Source organism: Labrus mixtus, chromosome 14, assembly GCF_963584025.1.
Source record: "Labrus mixtus chromosome 14, fLabMix1.1, whole genome shotgun sequence".
In the NCBI taxonomy this organism is placed as follows: Eukaryota; Metazoa; Chordata; class Actinopteri; order Labriformes; family Labridae; genus Labrus; species Labrus mixtus.
In genome coordinates this window covers 11,379,300-11,396,317 of record NC_083625.1, presented here as the reverse complement: position 1 = coordinate 11,396,317, position 17,018 = coordinate 11,379,300, and the positions used below count along the sequence as shown (strand labels likewise).

At 41.3% G+C, this 17,018-nt stretch overlaps 1 protein-coding gene across 2 annotated transcripts; it reads right to left on the bottom strand.

Moving 5' to 3' along the window:
- Positions 1-1,689: 1,689 nt before the first annotated feature.
- Positions 1,690-16,444, bottom strand: smg6 (SMG6 nonsense mediated mRNA decay factor). Of its 2 annotated transcripts, none has more exons than XM_061055076.1 (19): positions 16,342-16,444; positions 12,348-14,742; positions 11,969-12,161; positions 11,487-11,597; positions 11,194-11,300; positions 10,213-10,291; positions 9,939-10,049; positions 9,507-9,722; positions 8,522-8,583; positions 8,282-8,427; positions 7,783-7,896; positions 6,865-7,039; positions 6,219-6,438; positions 5,874-6,050; positions 5,543-5,710; positions 4,487-4,631; positions 4,042-4,304; positions 3,844-3,925; positions 1,690-3,717 (listed from the first exon to the last, which is right to left on the bottom strand). In XM_061055076.1, exons 1-19 carry the CDS (start codon positions 16,430-16,432, stop codon positions 3,587-3,589), a joined length of 4,986 nt encoding a protein of 1,661 aa, XP_060911059.1. In that variant the 5' UTR covers positions 16,433-16,444; the 3' UTR covers positions 1,690-3,586. The 2 variants fall into 2 exon arrangements, with proteins under 2 accessions (XP_060911059.1, XP_060911061.1); XM_061055078.1 differs by having other exon boundaries at positions 6,219-6,435.
- Positions 16,445-17,018: the final 574 nt, after the last annotated feature.

The window sequence follows — 17,018 nt, the reverse complement described above, 5'->3', positions numbered from 1 at the left end:
ATTAGTTTGTACTTAGAAGCTGTGTAAAAACAAATCTAATCTGTAGGCTACAACTCCTCCGATAAATAGTACAACTTAGTCTTACATTGGTTGTATTAATGTAATGGTTTAACAGAATAGTGGACAAGTCCACATGCTTGGTGATGCAATACATACTTTCAAGGAGGTTTATCACCTCAACACTCAAGTGCCCAAATAGCCGGATACATTTCCATTTGTGACACATCATGTTTTGTTTACATCAGGGGCGCATACAAGTAGCCATGTGTGCAGCTGTGGCCTCTGTTTATCTCATGTTTATATAAATACTGTTCATTTTAATGGACTCGTACTCGCGTGAGAAAAACAACTTGTTATAACATCAGTACAAACGTGACACCACATCTCAAAGGATTAGCCATGTAGGTGTAATCTGCATCAAGAGAATATAAAGGATGTATGCACTGTGCATGGCAGCACAGAGGTTAAAGATGGGCATTCCAGAACAGGCTGCAGGCAGAGGGACCAATCAGCTCACAGAGCAGGGCTCAGAGGGCTTTGATTGGTTGCCTGGTAGCCCTGTTGTCATGATGATGGGAATCAGGTCCTGCCTGTGTGGTCTGTATCCAGGCACACAAGTATACTGAAGCAAATGATATGGATGGATAGGCTGCAGAACTGTGTGTCCCACAAACTCTCTCTCTCTCTCTCACACACACACACACACATCCTCATTACTATACACATAGATATATTGTATTTAGCCTTTAGCTCAACATGTGTAATGACTGTGCTACTTCAGATTTGACTGCTATAACTGCCTTCTATAGAAGAATGTGTGCTATCATGTTACAGTAGACAGTAGAAGCCTCCGAGCACTATTTCTATACCATTTGTACTCGTGTGCGTTGATTGACCCTGTGGGCTGTAATCTTCATCAGCACTAGAACTTTGAAATTTGATCAAACATCAGCCTGAAGATCAGAGTGATGGGAATCAACCCAAGACATTCACCCATGTACTATGTCTAGATGTTAATTTAACCTTTGTGCTTTTTCCCAGATTTAACCTTAATAATTTCAGTGTGATTGATATGTCCATTTTCTCACAATTGTGTATCAATGAAAAATGTTTTGTGTTGATTTGCTCTGACCAATGCTCAGTACTCAATGTTTTGTTTTATCTCTTCCCACGTGTGTCATCTTTATCTACCACATGAGGGCACACGCGTAAAGGTTTTGATTACAATATTGTTTGCTGCAGGTTTCGCTGATTGTGTGCAGTGTGCATCCTATTTCATGCTTTTAATTTGGTATTAATAGATTTTACATTTCACTGTGAACTTTTGATTTATCCATCCTGTAAACAAGTTTTTTTTTTTTCGTTTAGCAGGTAGTTTAACGCTTTGCTTTATTGTATATATATACTTAATGTAATAAAAGAAATAATAAATAAGTCAATGAAACTGGCAAGTGCGCGATCTGACTCTTTAAATGTCTCACTGAAAGGTCCAGATTAAAAAAGGGGAAAATAATCAGATGAATAAGGCTGAATTCCTTTTAGCTGCTTCAGTTACAAGAGTTCCTGGAATGGTATATAATAGATAGATGTTTCATCAATATGTGGCATGTTTTTTCCTGTTATAAGATGTCTGCCTATTGTACTAATAAGATCACCTTCTTTAGTAAACAATGAATGAGGAAACATCAATGGCTTCAGAACATATTTATTGATGGAAGATGAAATAGTGATGAACTGTTTATGTCTCTACTACATTTGCTCTGACACAAAAACAAAGCAGCAGCACTAAACACGGTAGATTTTACTGAACACTACAGTAGCATCTGCACAGAGCAGTGGAACAAATGCAATAACTCTGTTCACACTAATACAGAAACATCAAGAGCTTATGAGAGTCAAATGAGCCTAGCTGAAACAGAACAGGAGAAAAAAAAAAAGCAAGAAAGCCACATCTACAGACGGAATTATTTTTTATTTATATACCAACTGTTAGTAAAAGATTTAGATTTTCAGAAACAAATGCACACAGAAGCATCCGAGACAAGTCAGCATAGTTGTACTTGTCTTCAAAGCAATGCAATGCATACACAAGCACAAACACTACCCATGTGTTTCATATTGAACATGTACCAGTGAGATGATGCTCCAGCTAACTGGAGTTTTAAAGGCTGTGGTTTATGATGGTGGACCTCATGTGTGTTATAACTAAAAGAGTGAAAGTGGATTTATGTGAAATATGACCTTGAAAAAAACTGTCACACTTAAAAAGAAAAACACGTGTTGGGGTTAGTAATATTTTTTCAGAATAGGTAAACTGCTGTTGTAGTTTTATGTGAAAAGCACAGGACTCCTCACGTGATTGTAAAGATGGAGTTAAGTAGGTACAAGTAGGACCTTATATTAAGAGATCTGCAGAGTAGCTGTAAGGGCCGAGGATCTACTTACAACATGGCCGTCTAAAGTAGATGGGGCTCTTTCAGTATCTGCTTTTATTTGTTTCAAGTGAGAAAAGAAAGATAGCTGGAATGTCACTCAAACATCTCGGGGAAAAAAACAACTGATTAGCTTTTTATTATTGTCCATGTTACTGTTCTTTTTAAGCTAAAAAAAAAAAAAAAAATCATAAAACCTTTAAAAGATTGGATTCAATAAACTGGGGTTCACATGTTTTGAGAAAAACTCTGTAGATGCTTATTATCAGGTCCAAAAAAAAAAGAGAGAAATTGGCCTCCAAGAATTAAAACAAATAAATGTCACACACAAACCGAAAAACAAGTTAAAGCAACAAGAAAATAAATTATAACCAATTAGTTGTAGACTTGTTAAAGAGCATTTTTCCTTTACTACCCAAACTCAACGTTAGCATCAAGCTGGAGGAACAACTCAAGTTATCAATGCATGGAACAAACAAACCTATCCGTGGATAGTCTGAAGTTACATGTGGGCCTTTAATTGACCCTCACTTCACTCATTTTACACTCTTAGGGTCCTCCAGCTGTGCTTTCTCCTCATCTTCCTTCTTCTCTCAGCTCTACTGTAGAGGCCAGAGCAGCCTCAGTGGCCGTGTCCTCAAGAGGAGTGTGGAAGTGCCACTTGTGGCCTCATTACTACTCTCTTTAATCAATTAAATGACCACAAACACTCTCCCTCTCTCTGCCTCACTCTATCATTAGCCTCAAATTTGAATACTTCTTGCAGAATACACTCACTAACTAGGAGCAGAGGCTCGAGGCTGGTACCGGACATCTTACAAATCAAATCACTCCTTTATTACCTGACTCCTTTCTGATCCCGCCTTCCTGAGACTTATCAAGTCTCCCTGACTCTTTCTGGGGAAGCTCACTGATCTTAACACATACATACACACACACTTTGTCTCAAGGGGGGTGGGGGGGTGGGGCAAGCTCATTGAAACCACTCTCTCAATCATTTGCTTATTTTCCATATGAAGTGGTTTTTTGCTTTCTTCATACATTTCCTCTCCCCTGTTTCTCCCCTGTCTTCTTCTCAAAGTGTGTCTTCTCCCCTGGCTGAGTGGCAAGCCGGCTTCAGCAGTTGGGTTCCTTTGATTCCAGCTCTGCCCGGTTCAGCCCACTTTGGCCCAGCTCATGAAAGCAGGGATGTCCCGGACCGGGACGTTGCGGGTCAACGCTTTGACGCGCAGGTTACGGTCATCTGTGAGTAGCACCACCTCTCTGTGGAGTTTCACTGTTCCATCTGTGTTTTAAGGGAAAGAGTATTGAAAAAATACACTTTACTTACAACACATTGTGCAAAGTATTTTTTTATGTTTGTGAGTGAATGACAATGATGAAACACAATGACAATAATGATGTTACATACTTCTCTGCTGAGGCATGAAATCTTTGGCCTTGTCCTTGCAGTAGTGGAGACAGCAGGACAGAATCACATCATCATTGGTACCCTAAAGGAAGAGCATAAGACTAAATCACTAAAAGTAAAACATAAAGCAGCATATTGCAAAGTCTGAAACCATATTAAAAATGAATGAAAAATCGAGAAAACATTTTTTTTAATCACCTGCTGTCCAGTGGTGTCTTCACTGCGGAAGGCGATAGACTCGAGCTGATTTCCTCGGCTTGTCATGGCTCTTAGGTAAGGTTCCCTGGCTTCAAATCCTTTCTCCAGGAAAGCCACTGCTGACCGGGCCTTCTCCTGCACCGCCTGCACGTGGCTCGCACTAACATTGTAGTTACTGCGGCTGCCAGTGCTGCGGCCTCCTGACCCCACTCCTCCACCATAGTTGTCCTGGCCTTTAGCCAAGCCATCCAGCTCTGTAATCACTGAGAGAGAACACAGATAACACCATGAGCACACACAAACAAAGGTGGCCTGGTTTTTACACTCTATGTCATACACATGGGGAATCATTTTTTAATATGTCACAAGGCTCTCTGTCATCCTACTTTCTAGAATGCCTACTCTAACTTACATTTTGAGCCCTTTTTCTTTATTTGTGTCTTACCAATAAGTGGGACAACTATTATGTATGTTCCACACTGGAGGAGTTTCTTCAGCCCTCCCAGGTGATCAATGAATCCGTTCGTATCTGGAACCAAAAAGAGTGGCCTCACTTCCAGCTCCAGCTGCCCACTGGTCTGCAGCACTGCCTGGAACAAGAAAGAAGATACACATTAAATGCTTTATGAGCTAACTCCATGAAGGACTAAATAAAAAAAACATCAGCTTTTCATTGGTTTTTGAGGTTGCTACTGGGGGATGTGCATAATTATACAATGATTAAGCATCTTCACCCTCACTACTCACATCAGAGTTACTTGTTAGTCAAACTTAGTAGTCATATTTTTTTATTAATTAATGCGCACAGTGCCTTAATAAATGCTGCATCTAAGCTGTAACTCAGGCACCTGTCACAAGCCAGGGCTCTGGTTGATGTGTTAACTCACTAATGAAAGGGTGACACCTGACAAGGCGCAACGCAGATAAAATGAACCACATGACCAGAGCAATGGGTAACCATATTCAGCACAGGCATGTGGATGTTAAGCTGCAAGGAGGACTGAAGGCTGCATACGTTAGCCACACATTGCAAACCAATTTGACATTGTTTACCCGCGAATCCCATAGTGTCACACATTTAGGTGGCGTTTAAAATAGCTGTCAGTTTCATAAGTGAAGAATGACAGAAGCTGTTTCAAATAGCATTGGAATGAAAAATTGTGCGACAAATCTTAAATATCATATGTAAATATCTCTCTGAGTTATGACTGTCTACAATGAGCGAGAAGCACGAGTCCCGCTGGCTGTGTCGTTGTCAGAGCCGTGTTTACATCATGTTTACATGGACAGGACGGCCTGCTCCTCCCAAGTGTTTGTTCAAAAAAATGAAAAAGCTCCAAATTGGACTGACGTGTTTCAGCTTGTGCTACTACTAACTATTGGTTTTCATCACAGATTGTTCATCCAATCAATGACATATCAATGACGCAGACAATTTCAAAAGTGATTTGTTTCTTGATTTAAATATCTATTTCCAGGTATGCAAGTCTAAGCCTCTTACCTGTATTTTATCTCTGCGCTTCTGTTGCTGTGCCAGCTTGTTGGCAAGGACGTGACGTCGAGCTTTTAACTGTCTGATGTCATTCTCACTGTCTCCTGCCTCCTCAGCATCCTCGTCTCCTTCTGATGCGGAGAGAGAGGACTCGGCCTCCACTATGACATCATCAGCCTGCCAAACAGACAAAGATAAGGATGACACACTTTGCAACACAATAACGTAGCTCTGCTGAACTGCAATTGAATTTGGTTTGACGTTTACATCATTTTGTATAGTTCAATTCGTTTTAAAAAAAAAAGAAGAAAGGTTATAAGAGTTAAGAGAAGCTACTGACCTCTTTCTCTGTAATAGAATCCTGCATGCTCCGTGTATCCTGTGAGCTGTTTGGCGATGAAGAAGACACAGATATGTATTTGCCCCCCTTGAAGGCCAACAAAGGCTCCTCCTGTCCACACAAAGCCTCCAGAAAGTACTTAAGCACGGTGACCCTCTTACAATCTGCTGCAATTGCCTGAGAAAAGAGGATGAAGGTTTATGTGCTTGAGAACGGCAAGAGGACGATTAGGCTCACATGTTAATTTGAGCATTCTGTAGGTGGCTGAAGAAAATCCAGCAATTCCACAGGAGAGGAAGTATGTAACAGGGCTGCAGGATTATGATATAATTTCTTTCCACTCACCATTTCAGTGTGTCTGTCGGTGTAACAGGGCTCCTGTGGTGCAGCCAGCAGTGGTACAAAGCCAGCAAGTAGTCTGTCCTCTTTCAGTTGCAGCACTGTCAACTCCTCATCTCCCTCGCTCTCGTCAGTGTCGGCTTTGAACAGCGGCACCTCCCCGTGGTCCACACATGCCAGCATGTTACACAGGTCAGCCAGGCACTGCCAAACATCAGGGTTGCTACTGGATAGGGAAGTGATGGAGACAGACAAGTCTATGAAAAAACTGCGTCAGTAATTTCGGTCAGAGGAGGGTTGTGTGGTGTAGAAATACCAGTAGATGCTATGAGCAGATCTGACTTATTACTCTGAGATAGAAATTGAAGTGACAATTTTAAATGTTTTACATACAAAAATCATGTCAAACGACAGTGTGTAATCCCCCACAGACACAAACCAACAGAATCATTTAATTCCACTTCACGTGCTGTCATAGTGCAGCTTTTGTGTAAAACAGACGAGGTGCAAATAGCTTTTGAACCCAATGGAACATTTAGATGCTAAATAGCCAATTATTTCACTTAGGGGTTGTTAAGGAACAAAAAACTATTTTTCTACTTGTTTCCAGGACCTGAAGTAGCCAAAGAAATCAGTTAGTTGGGTAACTCACTCAGTGCTAGATGGTGGTGGGTTCCAAAGGTCCGGGTGTCCCAGCATCCAGTCGGACCAGACTTTCATGCTGGGCAGTAGTTCCCTAAGGTCCACTGGAAAAGCTGAGACCCGCACCATACCCTCCGAGTCCTCCCCTTTACCCTCCTCCTCTCCATCTGCCATCACAACTGGATCTGAGAGAGGGGACTTTTTTTTTTAATACAACACTTGAAAATAAAGATTCAACAAAAAGAACTGAAACTTCCATCATGTGAAAACAGGATCGTTAATATTGCAAAACTTCAATTGAATGATGTTTTGAGACTGACATCAAATTCACAAAATAATTAACAGAACATGCTTAACACTAGATGTGATTACAAAAATAATTTAAAAAGCCCATCACATTTGGCAGCCAAAAATTATTGAAGGTTTTGTGTTTTTAACAGGTAAGACAAATCTAAGGATTAATCTAGAAACTCCTGAAGACTTTTGTTGTTGGTGTTTGCCAAAAATGTGTTTACTCCAAAGAGCAATAGATAGTGTTAGGACATCAGAGCTGATTGCAATTTGCTTGTTAAAATGTAATAATGAAACCAAAAAAATATATCCGGTAGTTATTTATCACTTGTTTTTTTAAATTAGGAAATAATAACTAATGTGCTTTCTTATGCAATGTCATAGTTGACTGTAACCAAAACATTCAAAAACATGGCACCCGTCAAAATGTTTACCTCCACAACACGTGTGTTGTTAGCTGTCAGCAAACAGACACTTATTATGGAGTAAGCTCTCAGCATGGCAAATAATCACAAAAAGCCAAGATGGCTCACCTGCACTGACCTCGGCAGAAAGGGTTTGAGCTGACCAGTAATGTGCATAAAGCTTGTCTAGATAACGTTTGCCTACAATAATATTTATAGAGCCTACAGTGTACCTGCAGGAGTGTCTCTGAGCAGCTCTGTACAACGCTGCACCAGCAGTGCAAACATGCCCAGACCCAGGGCAGTGCTTTGCTCTTGCAAAACGTGCCGCACTTCTCCGTCTTCACCTGAAAATCCAAACAAAGAATTTAAACTGTATTTTCTTCAACACCCTTTGGATAATTATTACCAATGGTTCTTGCAGACTGTTAGAATCTGTGTTCATTTTTAATTTTGGGCAAGTTGGAAGAAGAACTGCATGCTCAATTGGTTTAGTAAAACCTTGACTGTATGAAAATGAAATCTGAATTGAAACATCAAGAGCTACTATCAGCTGTGCAGTGTTCAATGAAGCTTTCAAGTCCAAACATTCCAGCAGGTGTACTTTTCTTAAAAAGTCATATTTCACACAGAAAATAAAGGACCTTTGCCCAGCCACATATTATATATATTTTTTAACCTTTTAAACATTGTTTGTTGAATAATGATAATGGTGATATTTTATATAAATACCTCTGCTGTTTGCATTGTGTATGGTAAACATGTTGATGGTAATGATCTGCAGCAAGTGAGTGCTGCCGAGTAGAGCAGGGCCATGCTGAAGCAGCGTCCTGAACTCCTGCAGAACACGGCTCGCCACGTCTGGGAAGGACTCCATGCTGTAAATACAGAACAGACAGAAAGTGAAAAAGCGCTCTTTTTAAACATTTAGTCCTTGAATTTAGGAGCCAGAATACAAGAGGCATTACTTACCCAACTTTAGTGAAGAGCTTTCCATGTGCATGCAGGAAACTTAGTATAAACCTTTTATTTAGCTGGATTAAAAAAAAAAGGCAGAAGGAAGAACAGAAAGAATTATTTATCATTTGGCAATAAACCTTTCAGCACGACACATGACAGCAAAAGAAAAGACATGTGACATGGAGCTGATGTAACCAATGAAATGCACCCGAGGATTTAAATTTTAGGGGTTGGAGGAAATGGACTGACAGGCTACTGAAGCAGGAAGGAGGACACACATGCACCTCTTTTCCAACAGGATGCACACTGATAACTATTGAAGAGATGCAGGGTACTTTGATGAGAGACAAAATATTTGAGATCTTTCATATGAAAAACGAGCTAGTGAAAGCATCTTTTTCGGAATCTGGAATGAATCCATTTTGCTGCTGCTTTAACAGTACCACGGATCAGCAATGCCCAACTGAACCAATTCCAGAAGACAGGGGACACACAAACTCCACATGTGGCATTAAACATGGCACATGATGCCATGTGCCATATCTAATGCCAGAGAAGGAATAAGGAGTGGCCAGAGAAGGAATAACAGAACTCAACAAGTACCATTTCCTTTAGTAAAAATAATGAAAAAGCCAAAGAACAAGAAAGAGTGAATAGGTTATTGAAAAACCTTTTAACGAAGAAGATGTCATGAAAACAAAAGATAAATGCCCCAAACATACTCAAAATAAAACATTTAACAAAAGAAGAAAATAAAGTGAATCAAAAATTAACTCAAAGGAAACAATTAAGCTACAGGAGCACACAATTAGATTCAAAAGAAGGGAGAATCAAACGCTCTATTAATCCATTTAGGAGATGAATGCAGGCGCTAGTGTCTGAGAGATTTGAAAAACATTATCAAGAATAGCGGGGGGGAAATGTTCACAGACAAAGAAGAATGATGCATGGTTGTTAATGATCACTTGTGGACATTAGAAAGAAAAGATGACCTTACATCACTAGGGCTCAGATTGCCAAGTTCTCCATCCTGTTCAGAGTCTCTGCTGGATTCACTACCTCCCCTCTGTGAGGAAGGCGTTGAAGCTTGCCCACTGGGGCGAATCCAAATCTCTACACGTGCTCCGTCTTCCCCTCTTCCTCTTCCTTTTACTGCGGGACCCCTGGAGCCTCCTTCATGCTCCTGCCTCCTCCTTCGCTCCAGCTGCTCTGTCTACAAGAACAAAGCCTGTAAACGAGTGGGTCTTTTGCTGCCTACAGTCACACCATGATCAACAGGTTAAAAGGAACTGCTTCTGTTGGTTTGGAATTCAGTTCAGTAAATTATTAAAAAACATACCTACATGTCCAAATCCTAATATTTGTCTTTATTTAATACAATGGGATGTTTACAACTTTCCCAATCCAGTCACCAAGGCATGTGTCTTACCTTCCGCTTAGCTTCCTCAAAGAGACTCATCAAGCTTTCTTTTGCTGTCAGGATGGGGTTGGAAGCTGCCAAGCTGCGCATGTAATAATACACAGCATCCAACTTCCTCTTCTATAAGGGCGAGAGGCGGGAACAGAGAAAGAATAAGAGGCACAATGGGTGGATGAAAATAGACCACGACTCAAAAATGTTTGTGTTTTTTTTTCATTACAGGGCCATAACAAGGAGAAAAGCATAACGTCACATAAATAGTCAAAAAATACCAATTACTTACTGTATAGACTGCCAGCAGGGCCAGCTGGTTATATGGTCGTCCATTTTTGGGGGCAATCTGCTGGGCTTTCAGGTACCAACTGAGAAAAATGAGTACCGTATATAACGTATAGAGAAATCAGCATGAAACTTTGTGCACATTTTTTTTTTTGCATTTAAGGAAATACATCTATTAAGTTTCTTGGCTTTAGAACATAGCAACAATCTAAAAGTAAAAATGAAGTTAAAGGGTACAACATTTTACTCGTAGGTTTAAGGTTGTTTTGGTTTGTTTATTTTGTTATTTCGTTTTGCTTTCATCTTTTTAAGTGTTTGATGAACAAGATAAAGAACTATGGTCCATACTATTACGTAGATGGCAGTGATGCACATGATAATAGTTGCCAACAAACAGGGATGCTGTATAAAATTATAGACCCTGTACACAAGAATTCTCTAGGGGCCCCTGGTTATGAGGGGCCACTATTCATTATTTCCTGTATGTGGCCTCTTATATGAGAGCCCTGTGTACATTTGCCTGTGCCCCATCCACAACGGAACGGTTACTTCTTGAATGAATTAAGAATGACACATTCATGGCTTTACGTAATTATGAAGCATGCTTAGTTTACAAGACATGCACACTTGAAAATAAAAAAATAGAGCTGACTTTGTGGCTTATTTTGAGTCACTTTAATGAGATACAGCCAGAACACTCCAGGATCTCTCCATAATGAAGGCTGTGTATGTTGTGTACCCGTGCTTGTGCTCGTGCATAAACGTTACCATGCCGAAGCACACCTCTTCCAAGCTGCCAGGGCCAACAACGTGTACCGTGCTTGAGCAAGAATCAGAGCACTCACAACAGTCCAACGAACTGGACTTTAGGGGTGAAGCGTGCTTAGGCATGGTACGGATTGCCAAATGTGATTGTGTCCTTAATGACTCTTCAGAGAGGGGACGAAATATTTCAATACCTAGAGAACTTCAAATTGCAGCCTACCTGCGAGCCTTTCCATAGTTGGCCGAGTCACTGGCTTGTTCCCGGTAACGTGCTATGTCTCCCTGACATATCATGCAGCGTTGTGCACTGATAAGTGCATACTTAACCTGAGGAAGCCAGAAACACAAGAAAAACTTTAAACATTTAAATGTTATACAACATATAAAGTTCAGCATTGTCATATGTGTACATTGTAAAACAAGTCCTAAGCGACATATAGTTCATGATGTAAACTCCAGTAAACTCATGTGAAGTAGACATACAGATACAAACTCAAAGAAATACTGCTGTACCGTTTTGCGTAATGGTCGAGCCCTTATAGCCATGCCATCCATATAATCCTCCAACTTAAACTGGTACACTGTCTGCAGCTTCTGAAGCAGTGCATCAAAGAATAGTGCTCCCTGTACAACACAATGATCACAACAGAAAAAAAGAAAGGCATGTATAATCAACTCATTAAGGAACAACATCACAAAGCTGTAAAATGATATAGCAAACAAATTATTCCACTATTATAACAGGCCATCTACAAATTATTATATTCTGTAGTTATATACAATCATAATCATTTTGGTTCGTTTGATTGCAGAGCTAACCCTATATATTTGGATTTACAACTGCATATCCAAATATAACTTTAGTAAGACTTAGACAACTTTATTTATCCCAGAGAGCAATTCAGTCCCAGAGAAACATTTCTCCTGAAGTGTATTATGGCAGGATAATAAATAGTGAAACCACACCTACTCAAAATCAGGAAAACAATTCTTACCTCATCAAGCAGTGTGAGCAGCATGTTCCTGATATGAGGAGTGTTGTCACAAGTGGGGTCTTTGAGTAACTGTCTGAAGTGCTCTATAACCTGGTAAAAGACGTTCTTCCACAAAGCCTGATCCAAGTTCTGAGAGTCTGAGAACTCAATGTCTGTCAGGATGACTTGCTCATAGAGCCCCAAAAGGTCAGCTCTAGAAAAAAGGGCACAACAGGACAATGTTTTGTTTAAATACCAACTGTGTCAGATTTGTACATTTCATAATTAATTGGGCTCGAGGGGCAACTGCCAGCTAAACAAGCAGTAAAAAGCATGATAGTCACACGTGACACAAAGAGAAAAATGGTAGTAACATACATCTATTCCCGTAAATCCTCACCTGAGCTGGGCCATCCGATCCAGCCCGTCAGCGCTCACTCTCTCCCTGGAAAGCAGGTTACTGAGCTGGAGCTCCTGTGCATCTGCAGCCCTCAGCATTCTCCCTAGCTCCCCTCTGGCTTGTTGCTCTGCCTCTTCTGGAGTCAAACCAGCTCCTGCAGCTGTCTGGGAGTAACCTGCTGTCTTATAGCTACCACAGAACTGACCCACACCAGGGCCTGGGTACATACCGTTTGTGGGATCCATTTGATAGGGCCCCATATGGTAAGGATATGAATACTGATGGCTGGTAGTGTTACCAGGGCTATGTGTGTTGCTGTTGGACATGGGGTAGAAGTAGGGGTTGTCGGAATTTTGGAATTTGTAGTAGGCCATGGCAGCTTGCTTTGATCGAAAATTCTCACCCTGTGGAACTGGAGGACTTCCTGCAACCTCATCGTCTGTGTCCAAAAAGTGAAGCTGTCCATATGCAGTCCCTGTTTGGAGATAAACCGGCTGTTGGAGAGATAAGTGCTGTGAGGATTGGTTTCCGGTAAGAGCCGGTTTCTGGTCAGGGTTATTTGGATCCCAGAGTCGTCTCAATCCACCTCCTCTGCCTCCTCTACTCCTGCTAGCAGCTCCTCCTCTTATTCCACCAAAGAGAAGTCTCTGCCTAACCTCAGGTGGATTAGAGACATCTGTCCGGGTTGGGAGCACCAGTATACCCCCACCTCTGCCACGTGGAACCGAGCCTGGTGAGCAATGTTTGGCAGCCCCACCACGTGGCGAGGTACCCATCTGGGTTTCTAGAGACACCCTTAGGATTCCCCGACATCCACCTTTGTTTCCCTTTGATCCATTCCTGTCTTCTCTTTGCCTCCCTGCACTTTGCTCTTCCTGTCCACCTCTTCTTTTCCTCCTTCTATCTTCTGCTATGTCACTCATCTCACTCCCTTCTTGCGATTCTGTAGAAGACTCCCCATTGGCTGTCCAGCTTTGCAGATGTCTCCTCCGCCCTTCTCCACTATAAGCCATACCCTCTTTGTTAGTGAACTTTGGTTCCAAGCATGGCCACTTGGTACTATCCCTATCCATTCCTCTTCCTGGACCATCAAGACTGGTCACACTGCTGGCTGAGCTACTGCTATAAGTTCGATTTCGTGAGCGCCGAATATCTGATTTGGAATAGCGTTTTGAAGTTGGTGTTGCAATATTTGCAGTTGGCTTGTTTCTCTCCCCTCTTTCAACAACCCTGTCTTTATTTTTTTGCACCCTTGCATCTTTCTCAGTATCTCTGTTCGGGTTGTTATTATTGTCTCCTCTTCTGTTTTCTCTGCGGTTCTCTCTTCCTTTGCTTGGGTGTGACTCCCCTGGTTTATTATCCTTTTCTGCTTCAGGTGCTCTTCTGTTTCTTTCTTTCTCAGCTTTCCTCCCGTCCCTCTTTCCTCCACCACCCACTTCATTATCATCTCTACTGGCATCCTGATTTGTCTCTTTTTCCTTCTCTCCTCCTCTTCTTCTGCGGTTTCCCCTTTCCCTCTTCTTCTCTACCTTCTCTTCTTCCTCTATGGTTCCTACTCCTTGGCTTCTTGCTTTTTTATCAGTTGTTTTCCCATCTCTTGAAACTGGGGTGTCATCCCCTTCACCTCCAACTTTACCCTTTTCTTTCACACTGAGCTTTTCTATTTTGCGAGACATTTTCTCTACTGAAGAATCAGATGGTAATGGAGGTTTGTTTAGATCTCGGCTTTCCTGCTTTCTGTTAATCTCACTTGATTTAAACTGTTTGGCATTATCATGTGTGCCTTTTACTTCTTGGTCCTTCTGTTCCTGCTTCAGTATAGACGTTTTTTTGTTCCCTTCCCTATTCCCTGTAATCGATTGGGATTCTTGCTCAGTTTTGTGCTCATGCTTGTTAGATGGAGGCTTATCCTGCTCACTTCCAACTCCACCGTCCTTTCCCTGAATACTCCTCCTGCTCCCAGGTTGATAAAATGCTCGATCTGGTTTGCGAGCTTTCCTCATGGGTTTAGCAGCTCCTACAGGCTCCAGTTGTTCACTGTCATTTTCAACAAAGTCTTTTCTTAGATTTGCATCAGGTTTAGCCTGTGATATGCCAGCGTTTCTACAGTTCTGAGTTCCACTACCATCACCTCTCATCCTGTCTTTTTCCATATAGTCGGTATCCATCCCATCATATGTGCACCCATGCCTCTCTATAACGTTTCGAGAAACGCTCTTTATGTCACACTGTGAGGGCGGATCATCTAAATCAGCAGTCAGAGGATCACTTTGACCAGCTTCTCCCTCCTCACTTTCACAGTGACGCTGTCCAGGTCCAGGTACTGACTGATAGCGCTTCAGATCAGGACGCTTTCCTTCATGCCTCTTATGCTGCTTGTTTACAGAATGCTCCCCTGCAGTAAAGAAGAAAAACACAAAAAAATCCAAACGCTGTAAGACAAAGTAGTCATAAACAGAAAGGATACACTGTAGGTTTACATGTGCCAAACGGATGCTTTAAGTGAAAACTATACAATTTTCATACTCTGTGTCTTTCCTTGAGTCACAAAACAATGAAATGACCAAAACTGGCCGTTCTGGTGTTATTAGTAATGATGTGGTATGAGAGTTCATGGTGGATTGACTGACAACAATTTATAGTAGTCACAATGTTTCAGTTAAGATTGAATAAGCCCGCCTCCGCCCATCACTCTCATTCTCAGCTGCCGAGACCCTCACCCACGCATTCATCACCTCCAGATTAGACTACTGCAACAGTCTCCTCTATGGTTCACCATCCAAATCACTCAAGAAACTTCAATACATTCAAAACTCCGCTGCTCGTCTCCTCACACACTCACCGCACCCGAGATCACATCACCCCTGTCCTTCATGACCTCCACTGGCTCCCCATCCCCCAGCGTATCCACTTCAAACTCCTCATCATCACCTACAAAGCCCTCCACAACCTGACTCCCCCCCTACCTGTCTGAGCTCCTCCACCGACACACTCCCACCCGCACTGTCAGGTCTGCGGATGCAAACCTCCTGTCCCCCCCCCCCCCACCACCTGCAGGACCAACCTTTGGGTAGGACAGGGCTTTCTCCATTGCAGCTCCCACCCTCTGGAACTCTCTCCCTAAAAACATCAGAGAATCCCCCACACTCACTTCCTACAAGAAATCCCTAAAAACTCATCTTTTCATCACCGCCTACAACCACTGACTCTCATCCTCTGACACTATTTCTATTTTGTATTGTTCTCTTAGTTTTTGCTTTGTTGTTTCCTGTCAAAGCGTCTTTGAGTATTTCGAAAAGCGCTGTATAAATCTAATTTATTATCATTATTATCATTATTATTATTATAAGTCACACAGTATAATCAGTTTTACTATTACTGCACAAAATGATAACACAACTGAGGACTTGTTGACCACAATATAATCAAGTCACGTTAACATTTTATCAGTTTCTGGGCATATTATGGAAACACGATTTGTGCATATTAATCAACCAATGACCCACAGATAAAGACACCCAACAACTTGAGAACCAAACATCACCTTATTTTAAATTCTTTAAATTAATATTTTGTTCTCTAATGGCATAAAACGAAAGTGTAAAACTTTGTTGAGCACATTATCTAACATTAAACGATGTGAAAAGTCAAGCTTATCGTTGTTATCATTCCACTGCACATCCAAATATTAGGTGGACATATCTACTTCGGACCTAATGTAAGTAAACACGATGCATCGAGGAAGGAAAACACATAACTAAATACAGGGAAAGAAAACTCATGTGTTGGTATTTATGTCAAGGGGGCGTTTAAAACAGACCGCGCGGACCTGAAGAATGGAGGGACAGGATGCTAGCTAGCTAACAACATTAGCTGGTCAGAAACTCAGCAACTCCGTAGGCTACTTTCTGATAACTTGTGCTACTTCAGTGATAAATGTATCTACTTTTCCGCGAATGTGTCAACTCGTCTGCTCTAGTTACGCTGCTCTCACCTGTTTGACAGTCAGTTATATTGAGTGAATTCGACGCGTCGCCTCGAAGTTCCGCAGCTGAGATTCGCACTCGGTCTAGTTCGTTCGCCATCTTTGCTTTCACTAAAACAAACACAACAAGTACGGTGGCCCATCTGTGTCAAACATCCTCAAAGTCGCTGGATCCCAAATATAGTCATCAGATGACGTATTAGTGGAGGCAGTTCGGTAATGTAATGTAGTAGGCAGCAGCAGTCGCTTCCTAGAAATTTAAATAATTGATTTCATAAGTCATCTTTAAAACGTTGATAGTATTTTTCTTTGCCAATGATGTTGTAATTTTTGGCTGGTTTTATGTAAAGCTCCTGTCATTCTGAGGTATAGGCCTGCTGAATTTAATATAGTTTTTCCTTTTCTTTATTTTTTTTATTTTTTTTAAATGGTATGGATTTTTTTTGCCGACAGTTTAAGGCTACTTGAAATCGTATCTTTTTTTATGAGAAGATCAACAGTTTGGAAAAACATATTTACACCACATCATTGCATGCAAACACATTTGATAAAAGGGTGCTTTATTTCCACTAAAGATCAAGGACCGTTATTGTACATTAACAATCAAGGACAGATGGGTGCAGGGTGATGACAGTTTGGTTTGTTTTTGGATTTTCTTGTATGTTTGGTGGGCATTGTATGCCTAT